Consider the following 19,287-nt stretch of genomic DNA (forward strand, 5'->3'; position numbering starts at 1 on the left):
GGGTGTGACCATAAAGGAGTAGCACATGGAGGTTTTAGCACATGGAGGTTTTGTGAGGTGATGAAACTATTCTGCATCCTAATTGTGGTTACACAAATCTATGTGCTAAAGTTCATGGAGCTATACATCAAAAAGTCTTGATGCATGACCATTTATAAAAATCTTTTTTTTTTTTTAATGAAACAAGTCGGTTATTCCTCAAATGTAGAAAACAGGTGGCTCCACAAATCTCTGGGCTTTAACCGTTCCTCGTCGGCTTTGGCTCCACGCTCCATGCCACCAGCTCACCCTTCAGACGCACCACAGATGACACAACAAAACTCAGGACCCCAGGAATAGCCTAGGCCTTCATCTGTCTCCCCAGTTCAGCCCACTCTTCTGTTACAGGTGAATGGTTTCCCTTTTTGACTTCTCAAACACACCACAATTCTTAAAACTTGTAGCCAATTAAATTCCCTATGTTGTTTTATTTTTTGTCATAATTAATTACAATAACAAAATGCAATGGAACATTATATAGTCATTTTTAAATGAAGACATTTTAATGGCATGAAAAATACTTAGGCTATAAGGTGAATGGGAAATGTTAGGTAGAGAACTATAGATATAGTATGCTCATAACTGAAGTAATATGTAAGTATAAAAACTGAGAAGGTACTTCAAAATGTTTAGTTATAGGTGGAAAGCTTATGAAGTATTTTTTTTAATTTATATTTTTCCAAAATTTTCCTTGTTTTCTACAATGAAAACAAAATTAGGAAAAAAGTTTTTAACAAAGAATGTCAGATCACCCTGAAATCATGCAAGTTGCTGTGTTTACTATATTCCAAGTCATTGGCATGTTGGATTAATTTTTTGCATTTAAAAGATTCTGCGCCAGACATCAAAAGACACAAAGATGGCATAATGCTATCCCAGTCCTCAAAGAACATTCTTGTGGGATCAGAGAAGTATATAAGTGACAATATTGTGAGGAGAAGTAACAAAATATGATCTAAATGAAAAGCTTTGGGAGTTCTGTGAGGTCTCCAAGACGACATAAACACACTCTCCTGAGATTCTTATTTCCACTTTACCAACCGGTTTTTTTTGAACTGATCAGAAATCACTCCAAAGCAGCCATTTTTCCTCAGTGGTTACTCTGCCTTCTGACAAGTGAAATTGTCAGGCAGACAAATGAAGTCTTTGCTGGCTCTGGTCTTGCCAGAAGGAGACTTGGAGCAGATATCCAAAGAGTTGATGTTCTTTCGTCACTACTGCTCTGAAAATATTGGGATGTGTAACAAGGAAGTATCATCTTGGTTTTGTTTTTTTTTTCCATGTTAATCAAGCAGGGTGAAGAACTTTCCAAAAATGTCATGTTGACTTCTTTGACCCTAGGTCAAATGTTTTCCACACACAAGCTCATGGATTTGCAAACACCTGTGTAGTTTTCTGACACCCTCCGCTATGTCTTAGAAACTCATATTTATTACTTTCTTCACCGAAGTCTTGGCAGGAATCCTGTCAAATCCACTCTGTTACACATTGTGCTTTGACACATGCCTAAGACCATGTATACTGCTCCTGGCCGATCTGCCTCTTATTTTCTTTTAAATACTGAGGGAACTTCTCAACGTTTTTGTTCTATGCATGATTTTCTTCCTAACGTTTAGTTTAGTTTTACAGAGAAGATTTTGTTTCCTCAACTTTCACTCTTTCAATAATCTTTCTGTCTCCTTATTTGTTTTACAAACCTTTCTTTTACAAAGTCTTGAAGCAGCTTATAGGAAACAATAAAACATTTAAAAATCAGGGTTTGAGAGATTAACAGTGAAGAGAGGTAAGGAGAGCTCCAGAATGTAGTTCTGCAAGCCAGAAGGCATCCACCATCCCTATAGTTGAACCTCAATAATTTTGAGTTTCCTGACAGCTGAGGTGAAAAGGAAGAAGGTACACACATCTATTAACTCTTATGGTCAAAGGAAGCAAATCCTACCACATCCTCTAGAGAGACATAATATTTACTCTGTAGAGGGGCCCCCACAGGAGGCACCAGGCAGCGTCTTCCACCACATTTCTCTGCCAATACAATGACAGTTTCCCAAGGCTGTTTCAGGTAGGGCCCTTCAATGAAAGTCAAGGGACAGCACATCAAAGCACCATGAAAGTGATTCTGAAGGCTATAGGCTCACAATGGACGTTTTCAGTGAAGTATCTTCTCAAAGGTTTTCATGTGAGGTACTCCATCCCTGTCACCAAGCCCATTGCTCTGATTCTGAAGGACAAAATCTGTCTTGCAATATCACAAACATTGCAGACGCTCCTTTCACTTCCACATTCATCCCCTCAAATGGAAAAAAAGAAAAACGTAAGTCACAAGTCATCCTTCCTCTTACTAAGCACTTCGAGTGATACTTAAGACACAGTTTCTTCCATTTCACTGGAAGCAGCAGCAAGGGGTCCATTCTGTGGCAGGGTCTGTGAGATGGGAAGCATGATCATGGCACTTTCCATTACCTAACGCTGCAGCTTTCCGAGGACTCTCAAAAATAATACAGCCTCTCTCTCTTCCTGTCAAAGGACCCGTAAGAGCAGAGGGACCTCCCGGGATATTGACGCATAGCCCTGTGTGGTGCTCCATCAACGCAAAATTTCTCATGTTTTCTCAATGAATGGGAATTTTGTGTTTACATTATACCTTTCCCTTTCTCCCTCAAGGAGGTCAAGACATTTTATTATTATTATTTTTTATTTTGAAACAAAAGTTGCAAGTGCGACACAAAGAATATTTATCCTGATTTATTTGAAAGCAAATTATTGACCCAATGCTCCATTATCCCCTTCCAACGGGCACATTTTCCTACATGAGGACAAAACAACCATCAAAGTAAGGAAAGGAACTAATACATTACTGCCATCTAATCCCCAGACCCCGTCAGTTCCATCAATTATTCCAGGAATGTCTTTTGTAGTAAAAAGAGCCAGTTTGAAATCGTGCGTTGCTTTCAGTTGTTGTGTCTCGTTAGTTTTCTTCAGCCTGAACTTACTCCTTGGTCTTTATTTGATTTTCATGACATTGACACAACTGACGATTACAGGCCAGATATCTTGCAGAGTGTGCTCAGACGGCTTTGTTGGGAGTTATTGCTGGTCCTGCATCTTTGCCAGGAATATCATTGAAGTGAAGCTGTGTCTTTCTTGTCGCATCCCCCCAGGATGTGAATTCTTTCGATTTGTCTCTTTACCAATGAGGTTCCCTTTGATCATTTAATTAAGGTGGTGTCTGCCTGGCATGTAAGTATCCCGAACTTCCCTAAACTTTGAATTTATTCATTTACTTATTTATATGAGTATGGACTCAAGGTTTTCTATTTTATTTAATGAGTCAATCTGTTAACAATCATTATTTGTTTTGATGCTCAAATTGTTCCCAATTTGGTCAATAGGAGCCCATACAAGCCAGTCTGTGTTTCGTTTTTGTTTTTTTTTTTTAAAGACATGTCTACAATATTCCTAAGCACATCCTTGCTTTCTGGTACCACCAGATGTCCCAAGTTCATCTTATATTTTCTCTGTCCCAGTTCTGGATTCAGCCATTTCTCTAAAGAGTCCTGCTTTCTTTTAGTGAAGAATGGCATCTAGAAGGTAAGATTTGGGCACTGCGTATATTTTTTTGCTGTTGGTATGTCACTGTTCCCAAGCCCTGTCAGTGAACAGGGCTAGAAAATGTGTGTGGGTACAGAGTTATAACCTTTCATGGTCATGAGAAAATAGTGAATTCACCAATCTAAACCATATGACCCGTTTTTTCCTCCAATAGGCCCTCCCTGCAGGATTGGTCAGTGCTGCCAAACACAGTCATCTCCCTACGTGTCATCTCACCTCCTCCTACTTCAATCTGGTGTCTGCGGTCAGCTCTTCACTGCCTAGTGTCCCACCCCAGGGAGACAGGGACCGCCTATTCACAAGTCAGAGAACCCTCAGTCCTTCTCCGAATGACCTCTCTGCTGCGTGTCATTGTTGACAGCCCTCCTTTTTCTGAAATTTCATTCCTCTGCTTAAAATTCTTCCACAAGCCCACCAAGTCTAAACACCTGGCTCTTCCTCAACCTCATTTCTTCTGTTTTTGGGGCCTCACCTCCAGCCATGCCTCATCTGGAACTTTAAAATCTCAGAGGAATTCTGTCCTCTGCGCCTTTGCCCCTTCACATCTCACTCCTAGACTGTCCTCCTCCCCCTGGATAACTCCTATTTATCCTTTAAGATTCATCTCAGTAACTAATCTGAGAATTATTAGGCAATAACAACTACTTTCTTTTTAACTTCTTTTAAATTATGAAATCATCAGAGAAGTGCATAAAACGTAGACGTGCAGCTCAAAGTATGGAAGCAAAATGAGAACGCTGTGACTTCTACCTAAGCTGGGAAATAGAACATGGCCTACTCCCTCCCAAGACCCCCCGCAATGCTTCTTCTCAATCATAAACCCCTTCTTAGGCTCAGCAGGTAACCCTACACAGATGGTATAGTGTTCACTTCCTTGCTTTTCTCTATGATTTTGCCACCGAAATATGCATCCTTAAAACGTAGAGTTTACTTTTACTGCCTATATTTGAACTTTATGTTAATGAAATTGTACGTTAAATATTTTGTTCTGCCTGGCTTGTTTTGTTCAATATTTTATCTTTAACATGTGTTTTTCATAGTTGTCATGTTTATTTTTATTATTGTGTAGTATCTTGTATAAATATACCAAAATGTGTCCATTTTATCTTCCATAGACACAGGAACTCTTTCCAATTCTTGGCTATTATGAACATTCTGGTGAAAATGCCTGCATATGTCACTTGGTGCCTATATGCATGTATTTCTGTAGGGTATATATCCAAGAGTGAAGTTGCTGCATCTTGGGGTTTGCCTAACTTCAGTTTCACAAGATAATATCAAAAATGTTTTCAAAATGGTAATCACAGACCCTAAGATTTGATGTAATAACAATCTTTCTTGAAAGAATATCTGTACCTGAGATTTATGACAAACAAAAACAGACAAAAAAAAAAACTTATACACACAACAAAACAATAGCAGTAAGAGCCCAGGGGGCGAGAGAGTGAGTATTGATAGAGATCAGCGGTAAGGATGAGGAACCACAGCTGAGAGGGTCTGGCCCTCATGGGAAGGGAAAGGTGCTGGGCTGGGGGTACTGGAATAAATGGCTTCCCATGTGGAGTTGTATGGTTTCCCGTTGTGAACACTGGAAAAGAGCTTTCCTCCTTTCTCCTGAAAATAACTGAGCTTGGCTAAGCAAGGATGCAGTTCATTGTTAGGGTGCTCTGGTGAGTCAGATGTTGTTTCAGTGACTTCCACAGACACCCGTGGTAGCTGTGGAACTGACCGGGCTGCTTTAGGAGCCAGCCCTCCTTCCCATCCGCCCCCATTCCCACTGGCTTCTACCCCTCAGACTCAGCAGTTCTCCTCCACTCCTGGCCTGGCAGTGGCTATTGTGAGTCTCTCACAGTCTAGGCCCTTCCAGCTAAGAAGAGCTGCAGTAGCCTTATGTTGTCAGTGCCTGTGTGGGGCGTGGAACATTCTCTTTCCAGCTCGTTCACTTCTCATCCAAGAGCAAAATATAGCGGGGGGAGGTGGGGGAGGGGGATACAGGTGAAGGTAGTACATCTGGGGATTATCCTGAAGCAGAGGCTGAGGGCACCTATGGGGAAGTTGGAACCATGACTGAGTCTTCTTTGGGTCCCACCTTCCCCCAGCCCCACTCCAGTGCCTGGCAGAGTTCCTCACATACCTGAGAACCTAACCTGCCAATTATCCAAACAACAACTTTATAGCAACAGGGAACAAAAGAGGTACCTGTTCTTGGAACTCCGTCCTACCATCTGCCAAAAAATGTCGAAATGGCCATACAAATCTACAATGACTATGTGAATGGTACTCACTTCAGTTGTGCAGAACATGGTTTTCTCACCCTAAGGTGTAGTCCATTTGCTGGATAAATAAAATCCAATGCTTGTAGTCAAATCTCATGTTTACCAATAACCCCACACTCTTAAAATGGGTTTACCAGAAGTGCGAATGAGGAACAAATATTTAAATGAAGATCCATCAAATAGTTAAAGTTCAGGTCAGCCAGAAACTGCCAGCAAATGTGTATTGATTGATTTGATAAAACAGCCAGTAATAGATTTGAATTTTGCCATAGAGTAATGATTTTTTCCTTGTGGAACTAGAAAGCTGCCTGTTTGCAGACCATAGCAGACACGACATCAGGATTTATCCTTCCGGTTGATTGTGGTGAGGGGCTAAAAAGAGGGGACCGGCGTGTTGATTATGAATCTGAGTCCATCGTAAGTGTCACTGCGCAGGATCATGCAGAGGTGTCTGGCTGAGGAAGGCACCAAAAGCACTGCTGGATCCAGTGGAAGGCCGCTTTTTTCTAATTTGTCTGTCCACTGGGGATGTCTTTTTCTAATTCTCACAAGGACTAGCCCTGTGCAAGATATTAAAACTGTTTCCACAAAGCCGAGCCTAGTAACAGCAGCTTTCTGAAACTAGCATCTCTTGTGTAATCATCCATAAAGACGAACATCTCGACTTATCTGATCATTACTTCTTTTTTTATGTTAAATTATTTATAACCCTATAGATCAATGAAACCTCTGTATTCTAAGCTCAGCACAATGACTTTGTGAGCTGGATAAAATTTCCTATTTGCTCCTCCAGATTGCTCTTTTTAACTCTCTGTGTCCAGGAGACTGACCTGTGGGGGCGGCATCAAACAGGCTCCCTTGGCCCTGGCTTCCATCTGGGTTCCAATTTGAGGCACCTCAGACAACTGATGGGCTGGAGGGAAAAACAAATAAAGTTTATTGCCCATTCTTTCTCCCTATAGGTCGCAGATTGACTGTGTTCCGGTCATGTGCTGAAATTGCCCCCTCAAAATTCAGATATTGAATTCCTGATCCCCAGTACCTCAGCATGTGATTACATTTGGAAATAGGGCCTTTAAAGAGATATTAAGTTAAAATAAGGCTGTTAGTGTAGACCCTAATCCAATATGACTTGTGTCCTTATAAGAAGAGAAAATTTGGGCGAAGATACATATATAAAGGGAAGACTGTGCAAAGGCACAGGGAAAAGAGAGGCATTTACAAGTCAAGCAGAGACACTTCAGAAGAAACCAGAATCTCGTTTTGGGCTTCTAGCCTCTAGAATTGTGAGAAAATAAATTTCTGTTGTTTGAGTCACCCAGTCATGGTACTTTGTTAGGGTATTCTGAGCAAAGTAACAGTCTCTCTATGAAAACTCAGGTGCAGACTATGCTCCCTTTCCTAGGGCCACTGTTCTCTCCCTGGAGTTGGGTCACCCACCCCCACCCCCAAACCCTTGACCTCAGGCTTAGGGAAGGGCTCCCTGCTATTGCTGCTCTATCACGAGTGGTTTCCCTTTGCTAATGGCTTTTATTAAACTATCTTCAGTTACCCCATTTGGGTGCATCAGGAGTTACTTGCAGTAACTTAGACCATTCCACTTCTTTCCCTCACGATTTGCCTGAGTCGTTCCTAAAATGTAATCCTACCTAGCGGAAACAAACCAGAATGGTGCACTGGGCAAGATGAATCCTTCTACCATCTTATTGTGGAAAAAAAACTTTTCTGAAATTTCCTAGGGTGACAAGAGGCTGTTTGAATATGCAACCTATCTGTGAGTTCTGTACAAATAGAGATGCCGCATCTGTCTGGCCAAATGTCCTGTAACGCTGAGATCGTACTAATGAGTGAGAAAGTGACTGCTTGAAAAAGAAACTAATGCTGTGGAGAGAATACTTTGCAAATGGAAATTTAGAATTCTTTCCATCATTGTATGAATTTGTTTTCTCTGTTAAAAACTGTGACATGTATACATTTTAATAACTGGGAAGTGGGATTTTCCTAAATTATTTAAAAATCTTGTAAATGTATCATTTCAGACAACTTCGAACATTATTTGTCTATCTACCTGTCCATCTACCTATATATCTGTAAAAACAGTGCATCAACCAGGCTTCCTTGCCTTTTGTCTTTCTCTGGGTTTGACCAATGGGAAGCACTTTTTGATTAGATAATAAGAATACTTGATTGATGCTAAAGAAGATGGAAATTATTAGTAAACTTTTAACAGGATCTTTTTATAGCTGGTAGATATGGTCGAAAACATAAGTCACAGTAGAGTAATTACAGACAATGCCCCTTTCTTATTATCTTTGTTAACATTGTTTTTAGCCATGATAGTCACTAAAACTAGTTATCAAAATAAACTGTGCTTAGAATCAGACTTTTGAATCATATCACAAAGTGGTAAAGCAAGCTTTTCAAGTGAAGCATATTTAGTTCAGTCACATATAAATATAAAATGAGCATTAAACATTAATATCAGAGTAAAGAAAAAAGGGTTTTGTGTATCATTGAGAAAATAAACATCTTAATATGTTTTCATCTTTTAAAATTTTATCTTTATTTGTTTTTAACTAACAATGTATAAGTTCGATAGTACATGTATATTTATAAATAAATAACAAGTATTGGAAATACCTGCTTAAAATCTTTTACTGATTTTGGTGAGCCATCCAAAAAGCCTGGAGACCGCTGACCAGCAAAGCATAAGGGCTGCAAAAAAAAAAAAAAAAAATCCATCGTACCCAGAATCTTAGGACTTTAGAGTCATAATTCTATCTTGTTCAAACTGGCTTCAGAGAAAACAAAGGGGGAAGCATGAAAGAATGCTGCGAGCCCGCCCGCGTAGCCTTCCCGCTTAGGCCAGTAGAGTATGCTCATTTGGTTGGGCCGCTACCCCTGAAAACGTTTTGGAAATATTTGGAATGTAATGGGAGGCCCAAGGGACCACCCAGAAGTAAAAACCCAAATGAAAGTCTTCCAAAAACAACAGGGGGCAAAAAGAGGGTCAGCTCCTCCCCAGTTGCACTTCCTGGTCAGGGCTGGGCTGGAGGGGTTCAGCCATCTTGTCCAAATCTGTTTGCGCCTTACATGCATTCCTGAGTGTCACAGAGGGTACAGGCCTTGGAAATCATGTTATCACAGTGTGTAATGTTTGGAGGTGACAAAAAACACTCTAGTCATGTCAGAGAGAATAGCTATTTAGACTAGTGAGGGGAAAATGCCCTAAAGCTCCACTCAGCATGCCTTCTCTCTAATGCCTCCAGCAAAACAAGAACTCAGCTCCAGGCAGAACTCTAGACGATATGCATATTTATTGTTTGGCCTTTCAGACAAAAGGCTATAAAAATACATTGGTGAAGTGGAAACTGCACGATGAATTTTGAAATCAAAGCTGCTTCTTCCAATCTGTTTTCTGTTGTTTTTTTCAGGATTTCTCACTGATTAAAATTAAAATCTGGTCACAAAACAGGGGACCTGGAGAGACATTCACTTCTCTACATCTCCACAGATGCATCCTGCTGCTTCCAGCTTTTCTCCTTTGTCAAAAACCAAAATTCAACTGATTAAATTTGAAGATCTAATTGGCTTTAGTAAGTGATTTATAAGTCAGGAGGCATCCCACCTACCAACTAGAAGAAGAGCACTCTGAAGGGTTGTACAAAAGGGCAGGTTTTATAAGGAAAAGGTTGTGGTAGGCGAGTGATTAGCAAAAGAAAAAAAGGATTAATTTTAGACCAGGACATCTTTTTTTGGGGGGGGGGCGGGGCAAGGGAACACATGAGTTTTATTGTGCACGCTGCCTCTTTCTCCCATGGGGGTAGGGGGATATGGAGAAGCCCCATGTGATACATTACCTCACTGGCGTTGACCAGAAAATTTCAGACTGGCTGATTAAGACTACATTTCTGGTGAAGGTCAAAACTGCAACTAGGTCAGATATTAGTCTAGGTTTGCTATCATGGGCTTTAGCACAAGTGACACCATTTTAGGCCTGTGGTTTTCTCTTTAATAACCTTAAAGGCAGGGTGAATCCATATTACCTCTTCAGTTCTGAAGGATGCACCAGAACAGTTTCATCCCCCTACAGAAGCCTATAGAGGAGAGTATCTGAGTACCTGAAGAAGCCAGCCTTCTTTGCAATTATCTTAAAGGAATCATTGGCTGATGTTAACAAGACATCTGTTCTGCTACCCATATTCAGAATCATTTCTTTGTGAAATAAATACTGGTGATTTGTTGTTGCTTTGTTCTTTATGTCCATTAAATGGTGATCTGATTAAAAATTAATGGAATTTTGTAATCTAAGAGAGGTCAGCCCATCCCGGAGTTTTGCTAAACCCCATGATTCAGCCTCCTGTTCAGCTCACAGCTCACAGGGGACCATCTAAACGCCAAGAACCTCCAGCGGAATGGAAGCACAAACTGCTTTACCTCAAGCCCCATTCAGTAGAGCAAATGCTGGCAGATGCTGTCATTTTACACGACTATGACCTCCAAACGGGGGTTTCCTCCTTTTCACTCCTGCAAAGAGTAAGAAGGCCACGTGTTCCCAAATCACAGTTCCAAGTTGACCTTCCAAATGGATACCTGGGGCATCCAAACACCCTCCAACTGGGAGGCACTTGTCATTTACCCCACAAACCATAGTCCAGCAAAACCGGATTTCTCACTGTAAAGAATGAAACAGATGCTTTAATCCATTCGGCTTTTTGAAAAACGCAGGTGAGGGCTTGATTAACTGAGGTTTGCTTACCCTACTCTGTAATGTCAACAGATTATTGGGCCTGTGGCAGACTTGTCTGTCATTTTTGTGGCTGGGTCATTCCCATGTTGGCTGGAAAGCTAAAAGTGGAATTTTAACTATGAATTTCCTTGTGTTTAATAGGCTAAAGTCAAAAGGCCACATTCTGATTCAGATTTGCATGAAAAACTTCCACTGAAGTTACTCATGTATATCTGAGTTTAGTTAAAATACCCCAACATTTGGGCATTATTAAATAACATTCTTCTTTTTAAGAAAATCTTTTTATTGTGCATGTGGGAGGGTGAAACAGCATGTGTAAATTAATAAAAAAAATTCACTCAGTTTGAGGAAATGCTTGCTTTTTAAGGGAACAAAGCCATTTGGACAGTCCCCCTCATCAATTCCATCTTTATACATACCAACCACTGAGCCTCTCCAAGCTTATCTTGGAGGCCTCATTAGCTTAGACCCATCTGGTTATTTAAGGGGCAGCTGTAGTAGGGTGGAATACACAGCAGGCCTGGACCCAGAAGAAGCAAGATCAAGTTCCAGCTCTGATAATAATTGTCTCAACTTGGGCAAGTCATTTAAGCTTTCTCTCTATCTATTTACCTGTAAACTGTCAACTTTGCAAGTTATTGCATGAATTCAATAGTTACCAGGTGTTAAATTTGTTGCTTTTTAGTTCGAAAGCATTTTACCTATTATACAAGCAAAAAATGTAAGCAAACAAACAAAAGTCCGATAACGATGGAGACACTAAGGAGAAACTTATAGTCAAACAATGGTAATACAAGTATGATTGGTATAACTCCTTTGGAAAGCAATTGCAATGCATACTGATAACAATGAATATTTAAAATTGTCTTCTTTGATTTAGCAATTCCACCTGTGAGAATTTGTCATTGGATATGCAAAAAATAAATAAATAAATGATAAAGGGAAATCTCTTCGTGAAACAATTTCCTTCATAGCATTTTTTGTCATGGAAAAGAAGTAGAAACAATCTAAATTTTAAACAAATAAAGAAATGTTTAAGTACATTAATACATGCTTAGATGATCCTTATATTAAATTCTTATAATGTCAAATGAATAAAAATGGGTTCAAAGTCATATTTTGTATGATCACATCTTTGTACCAAAAAACATAAACATTAAAAAGGACCAGAAGGAAATAGAACAAAATTTTCAACAATAATGGGTAGAAGAAAAATGACAATTGCTTTGGATAAAAGAACTACATGAATTTTTGCCCCTTTCTGCATTCCTAATATCTTATACATAGATGACAGTCAGTATATATTAAGTGAATTTTCAAAAGTGGTATACCTTAGCTTCTAATTAACTAGAACACTCTGCTCAACTAATTTTCCAACTAGTCAAAGCTTTACCTTAATTGGCCCTAAAAAGAATAGTTTTGAAATATTTTAGACAGTGATTTATTCTCATTTTTCCATCCAACTATCTGTAAGATCATAGATATTCAGGAACTAGCACGTTTGGCATTTGGTCAAATAGCAAAAGCTTAGAATTAGCCATTGAGTGTCACAAGGCGCAACATCAAAGGAATTTTCCAACATTGCTCCCTGAGTACAGCCTGGCCCATGTCATTTGATCCTCAAGAATGCTGAACAGTGAGCGGCAGGCAGCAGGCAATGAATACCCATGGCAGGGGAGCCAATGTATACATTTTCATCAACAGGAGAATAGGTGCAAGCCAAACCAGGGAAGGGTGGCAGCAGTTTTCAGAGAAAACTCATCAGCATATCGCAGTAAATTGTACATAGGAAGAGGATACAATTAATAAAACCTCATTAATTTACAGAAATAGAACTAAGCATCCAAAATAGGCAATTACATGGACATTTGATTCTCAGACCCACTAGAAGTAACATTTATTGCCTTCAGATGAAAGCTAATTTTAGTGGTTTTCTTTGCAATAATATTGTAAAATACATTTTGTGTTTCTAGCATGTCCTGCAGGTCTCTTTATGGCTCGCCTGTGAGCAGAGCACTAAGCACAGCACACAGTAGAGTTGTCTACCTGGGAAAGAGAACTCGTGTTAGGACAACTCACAGAGGAAATGAGTTTTGCAGAGAAAGAATAAATATCTCTATGGCAGAAATTTAGTCAGTTCTGGAATTTCAAGTAGAAATGCTTCTTCCTCACATCCGACTTCGCTTAAAGAGCAAAAAACCAAACGTACACCTCAATTGCAGGTAATTAAAAGCCCCTCGAAGGCTTATGGAAGGTTAGAAATGAAAGATGGTTTAACAATCTTCTAATACTTCACCATGCACAAAATACACATTCTTTACAGATGAGGAGACAGTTCAGAGAGGTTAGGAATTCTTTTGAAATCACACAGCCATTAAACATTCGAGCCAGGATTCAGATCCAGGTCTCCTGGCTCTCTCTTGCTCTTGCTTCTGTACCACAGGGCTTGCGATCTGTCAAACCTCCACCAGTACAATGCATCAGACATTCAAGAAGCAGCGTATCATGATGGAAAGAGACTGGAAAGTTTAAATCCTAACTCTGTTACCTACTAGTGCATGACCTTGGACAAATCAACTAATCTCTCTGAACCTCAGGTTTATCTGTAAAGCAAGATCGTAAACCTAAGCCCACAGTGTGGTGGTAAGAATTAAATGAGATAATGCACCTAGAGAGCTGAGCAGAGGTCCTGGCGCACCACAGAAACTCTGTGAACAGCATCCATCGTTACAGTCGTACCACTTCCTTGAAGGCAGGCCCAAAGGCCTGAACTTTCACCCTCAGCATGGAAAGAAGAGTGTGGTCCAAATACTTCACCCTTCTTCATAAAAGCTGTACAGATGTCTCTGTCCTCAGCTGTGCCTAGCCGAAATAAATCAAATCCAATCTGGATCATTTAGTGCTTGGCACCATTTTTAATACTAACCTCATCAGTTTTTATTTTCATTTTCTAGTGTACCCAAACAAGCCATTTTTACAGGCTAGTGACTTTAAACCAAAGCTGCCAGTAAAATAGACTTATCTGGATAACGCCAAGATCCTTCTGAAAGAATGTAAACATAAACACACACATGACACAGGAAAGTTTGATAGGAGTTTGATCCTTGTCTTGGATGCCAGCTCAACACTAAACTTGCCCAGTACTATTTTAGGGTATTAAAATCTATATGTGCTTAATGTCCCAGCCACCCTGCCATCCATTAAGTTTGAATGTCCTTTATGGAATGAACTTGATCCTCCTGCCTTACTTTTGGTCTCTCTCCAGAGGAGCTAATGCGCTGGCATAGTTCTGCCATTTGTCAGCCAGAAGTCTGGTTACACATTTGCTCGTCAATCTAAACCTAACCTATTCTCATACGAGCACTTGGGATTTCATGTAAATCAACCAGACGTTCTGTCATTCACCAGCAATATCTCTCTATAGTATTCTACACCCATGTGCTTTCATGAAATATTTCACTATGTTTGTGGAAGAAATATTTAAATGAGTGTGCTTTTTCAGGAATGGTGACACCAGAATGTTATAAATCTGTTCATTACCACAACAAGGATAAATGGTATTTCTGCCAAAGACTTTTGATAACCGGTACAGTAATGAATCTCAGCACTTTCTGAAATTAAAGGTCTGCCCTGAGAGGTAAGTAGTATAATGCATGACTAACAAATGCAAACCCAAATTTCGGAGCTAAGTTTTCCTTGTCAGTGTAATTGATTGTTTCCGACAGACATGGCCTTAGGAAATTCATAATGTGATTTCTATTCTCTTGATGTAAACGTCCAGGTGAGGCTGACCTCACCATTTGTAAAAGGGCAGATCCTTATTAACTTAGCATGCTTCGTTGTGATTTTTCTTACATTTGAATTCACACATGCTTTAACAATTGTATTTCAAAAATCTGCTTTGGTTTAAGGACAATATTCATAAAATTATTAGTTCATCATTCAGTCAAATATTTTAACATTCAGTGAATAATTTCTTAAGAAAGTTGTAAAGATATTTGTTTCTGATTATGGTGATTAATTGTTTAAAAAAAATTTTTTTAAGCTAGTGATTTGACTCTAGCCTTCACTAGCTCTTTTTTCATTTTCAAGAGGCACAAAGAAACTAAGAAATTGGAAATTTCAACGAGAAGAATAAATATCAGTTCTCACTGACATGTTCATGACATTGGGCCAGTTAACCTCAATGTTCATGTGTTGTAAAATGGTGTCTTAACATAGAGCAAATTCATGAGGACTATGGAGAAAAGGAAGAGGGGAAGGCTTCCAATCTAAATATCTACAAAGAGCACATTTTATTCCTATAAATATCTGCAAACGCCTGGTATCATCACTATTCACTTGGAGCACTAGCAGTATGACTATCAGTGCTGTAAAAAAAAAAAAAAAAATCCAATATCTGTAAAAGGTTATTAATCCAAAAAATGTGTTCTCTAAAATTAAAAACTCACAGATAGAGCTATATCATAATGGCTTTCAAAATGCCTGAAACGGACAGAATATAGATTCTGGTCAGAGAGTAATGGTTGTGGATTCTGAACAGGCTAAGTCGATCATAGTTAAACGTTTTTTGGTATTGGGTTTCAAACATAAAGTCACTTGGTCATAGTATAAAGATTAGTGTCTACTTAGGTAAAATGCTGTGCCTTAGTGAAATGCAGAAATGCCTTTCCTCAGCATTCTCTCCTCTCATTCCTGTTCATTCTCATGGTAGCATTTTTCCTCTATCTGACTTGCTCCCTCTAGTGTTTACTGGAATAAGTACAGGTACTAAAGTTCGATTTACAAACACTATTACTGCAATCTCTCAATATTTTCCCCAGTTACCATACACTAAAGCAAACTTACCACCAGATATTTTGACATGAACTCCAAGTGACTGCAAGAATTTCTTATCTGAGAGTCTCAAAGTTAGATTTTTGTATTCAAACTTCAAATCCCAAGGGGAGGCATTGACTTCTACTCTGCTAGGGTTAGATAACTTCTCTGCCTTGGAATCCTTATTATCTATTTGCTTTTATTGTGATATGCAAGAGAGGAAAAGCTTATCTAATGACTAAAGCATGCAATCAGACTCCTCTTTGACATATTTTCCAGGGATAGAACTTATACTTTGATTTTTCTAAGTTACCCAAGAGGTTCAAGGTATTTTGACTCAAGAGAAAGCAATTAATTTTTTTTTTAATGGCCTTATGGAAACTGTTGACATATTTTCTGCCACAGAAGCCCTTAGTCAAAGTAGGAAGAGTAGCTTCTTGGGAAATGTATTGCTTATGGGCACTTCTTTACAGAGAAGAAAATACGCTTTCAAAGTTGTCAGCTGCTGTTGCTGCTGCTTTGGAAACCAGCCACAGCTGATTGTGAGAGCTAACTATAGGCCAAGGTCATCTGGGGATCCATGCAGCCCGCTCACAGTGATGGCACTCACATCTCACCAATGTGTGTGGGCCTGCCAGTCCAACTCAGAAAGCTATTTTCAACTGGAAGTCCCAGAAGAAGGCCCTTGATTGTCCTTCATGCTGCTAGTATTCAGTTTTACACTTATTTGTTTTGAATCATAATCTCTAAATGTTGACCTCTTCTCTTTTTCTTACCTTTATTGAGACTCCAAGAGGAGGTTGGTAGATATGTCAAATTATAATATTAAAACTGATTTTTTTTCCTTAATAACCCAAAGCTCACCAACACGTACAGCTCTACTGTAGAGCTGTACGTGTTGGTGAGCTTTGTGTTATTACTTCAACCAAGCGCCTGAGCAGGAAACCCCAGACTTACTTAGTTAATTCTTCACCACAGTCATCCATCAACCACCAGTCATTGCCAGGCCTTATTCATTCAGATTCTTAAGGACCTATTGTTGATCTTCTCCTCTTCCATGTCATTACATTTCATCCACTTTTGCCTAGACTGCTGTAATAACTTCCCAAGCAATCACCCTGGCTCCAATTCATCAACATTTTACCATAAGTTATCTTTCAAAATTACAAATCACAATGCATCACTCTTCTGTTTAAAATCCTTCCGTGGTTCCCCATCACCTATAAGATAAATATCAAACTCCCTAGTCTGGTAGTCAAGATTCTTCAAGATCTGAAGACTACTGCCCGCTTTTCCACTTCTTGTTATTCCTTTCATGCCACCTTGCCATCTCTCCCTTCATCACATAAATATACCCTATGCTTTGGCCAAATTAAGTATTTACTCTTTCCCAAACCCATCATGCTCTTCCATACCTTCAGATCTGAATAGCGATCTCATCTACCTAGTGCTCTTCTAGATTTCTTCCATTAAGATTCAGTTTGAGCATTACCTTTTTCATGGAGCTTTCCCCGACTCTCTTCCAAAGCTCCCGACACAGCTCCATAGGCCACTGTTCACTCTTAGTTCTTGCATCATTACACACACACACACACACACACACACACACACACAGACACACACTCACACACACAGAGATTTTGAACTCCTGTTGTGCTATGAGGCTCTTAATGTAGGAAACTTATATTATTGACTTTTGTGTTCCCAACATTTAGAGCCATATTAAATTAAAATGGTAAATAAATTTTGTTGTACTGATTAATAAAAATAGAAACCTCATAAACAAAGTAGCCAGTCGCATCCACGAAAGTGTGTTTTAATCCAAGTCCTGTCTTAACCTATGCCATTTGCTAAACACAACTTGACTTACCAGACTCCAAGTTGGGTTGTAGTCTAGGGACCCATATCTGCATTTTGGGAAAACTAATGCTTCTAGAAAAGTCTTGGGGACTAGGGAATTCAGTCAGAGAAAAAGAGTCTGAAGCAAGGATGTGCTGTGGCTGGGGTTTGATGCCTGATGTGCACAGTCCAATTCTGGAAGACTCCAGAACCAAAGGTGCTGTCAAAATTGAGATAGACGCCATGCATGGCTCATACATGTTGTATGCCTCTAGGCTGTCTCTTCTCTCACTCACATTCTTGTATTCTCTGTTCATCTGTGCAAATTCCCAGCTTAGATCTAGGCTTAACTTGGTAACCTTGACTTTTAAGCACAATTACCAGCACAGTTCCTGCCTTTGCCTTTCCAGGTTAGCCATTCACCAGATGAGATTTTCCCTAAGACAAATAATTCTTCAAGAGGCTGCCAAGGTTTAACTAATTTATGCTTACCTTACGTGACATTTGGGAGCCTCAGTTCATGACCTTCGGCCTTCTCTGCACCTCCTTATCTCACCAAGTATCAACCCTGCTTAAGGTCTGCTCAAAGCTCAGACACATGATGATCCCTCACCAGCTGTGAAAAATTGACTCTCAGGAAAATATTTGACCATTAAACTCTTCTCAAATATGGCTAGCTGCCATAGCTAAACTTCTTTTACTCTTCACCTACACAAACACTCCATTTGTTCATTATCTCATTTTAAAAAATGTTGCTGAGCATTTGTGCCACACCTGAGATGGAGGCAGTTAATAAGACAAACACAGTTCTTTCTCCTAAAAGCTTGCAGTCTAGCTGTTTTTCTGTTGTCCCTTGAATTTTACCAATACATAGGAATCTGTCTGTATGCATCCAATATGCTTCCACCTGCCATCCATATGAGTTCATCAAGGCTCCATTTAAGTCTCTCTACCAATGTCTAGTGGTATCTCCCTCTTACAGCAGGCCTGATTATGGTCTAGCTAAAGGATCTTATCTAAGGATGCTGCATAGAGAACCAATGCTAATCTTAAGAAGACTTCCAGTAATATCTCCAAAGGCTCTGTTATACCTATAATTTGTATCAATTGCAAGTTTTGATAAACATAGAAAGGGCATGTTTACTCTTTGCATGAACAACACGAAGCTAGGTAAGAAAGTTATTCAACCATAGAATTAAGATGTATTATTTAACTCTTGCTACATAGCAAGCCATACTAAAACTTAATGGCTTAAAACAACAAACATTAAATATCTCATAGTTTCTCTGGTTCAGAAATTCAGCAGCAGCTTAGCTGGGTGTTTCTGGCTCACGTGGCTGCACTGGGGCTGGAGGATCCACTTCCGGTCAGGCGCCTCACATGGCTGTGGTCAGGGGCCCTTGGTGTCCTACCATGTGAGCCTATCCATAGGCTACATGAGTGTCTTCAAGACACAGCAGCAACCTTCTCACAGAGAGAGCAATCCAAGAGGCATAAGGAAGTCACAGTACTTTTTATGATCTAGTCTCTGGAGCCACACTCCATCACTTCTACTTTATTATACTCATTAAAAACAAGTAACTAGGTCTAGCCTGTACTCAAAAGAGGGGAATTAGGCTTCACCCCTTGAAGAGAGAAATTTCAAAAATTTGGGGAACATATTTTGAAATAATCATTGAAACTGCCAAAAAATCTTGAAAATTGGAGTTGTGGCATAATTCTAATTCCAGGATGTGAAATATATAATTTTGCAGTAGGCTGAATGAAAACTCTCAAGAGTTTTAGTCAACAGTGTACAATATTGGCCTCTCTAAAAGTCAACATGCTCTTAGGCTACACAAAGAGCCAGGTGTCATCTGGAACGAGGAAGTGAGTCATGTCTGTTTTACTGTGTTGGTGTCAGACCACAGTGAGAAGCTGTATTCAGTCTGGAGCACCACATGGAGGGACATACTG

The 19,287-nt window shown here is 39.6% G+C and overlaps 1 protein-coding gene and 1 long non-coding RNA gene across 9 annotated transcripts in view; one reads left to right on the forward strand and one right to left on the reverse strand.

Moving 5' to 3' along the window:
- Positions 1 to 1,307: 1,307 nt before the first annotated feature.
- On the reverse strand, positions 1,308 to 13,617 carry LOC107514782. Its single transcript, XR_001597864.2, has 4 exons — positions 13,343 to 13,617; positions 8,565 to 8,639; positions 6,755 to 6,837; positions 1,308 to 2,327 (listed from the first exon to the last, which is right to left on the reverse strand). It is a non-coding gene; the product is annotated as an uncharacterized LOC107514782 (long non-coding RNA).
- Positions 13,618 to 13,956: 339 nt separating this feature from the next.
- ITGB6 (integrin subunit beta 6) overlaps positions 13,957 to 19,287 on the forward strand; it is a 119,237-nt gene continuing 113,906 nt past the window's right edge. For 6 of the 8 annotated variants that reach the window (XM_016152800.2, XM_016152804.2, XM_016152806.2 and 3 more), the window contains exon 1: positions 14,206 to 14,311. Coding sequence is in view for 1 of the 8 variants with exons in the window: in XM_016152797.2 (XP_016008283.1) it covers positions 14,229 to 14,311 (83 nt within the window). In the remaining 7 variants the exon portion in view is untranslated. Of the gene's footprint in view, positions 14,312 to 19,287 lie in introns of all 8 variants that reach the window. The other 2 variants (XM_036236514.1, XM_016152797.2) reach the window with 2 other exon arrangements.

Source organism: Rousettus aegyptiacus, unplaced genomic scaffold, assembly GCF_014176215.1.
Source record: "Rousettus aegyptiacus isolate mRouAeg1 unplaced genomic scaffold, mRouAeg1.p scaffold_m13_p_2, whole genome shotgun sequence".
NCBI lineage: Eukaryota > Metazoa > Chordata > Mammalia > Chiroptera > Pteropodidae > Rousettus > Rousettus aegyptiacus.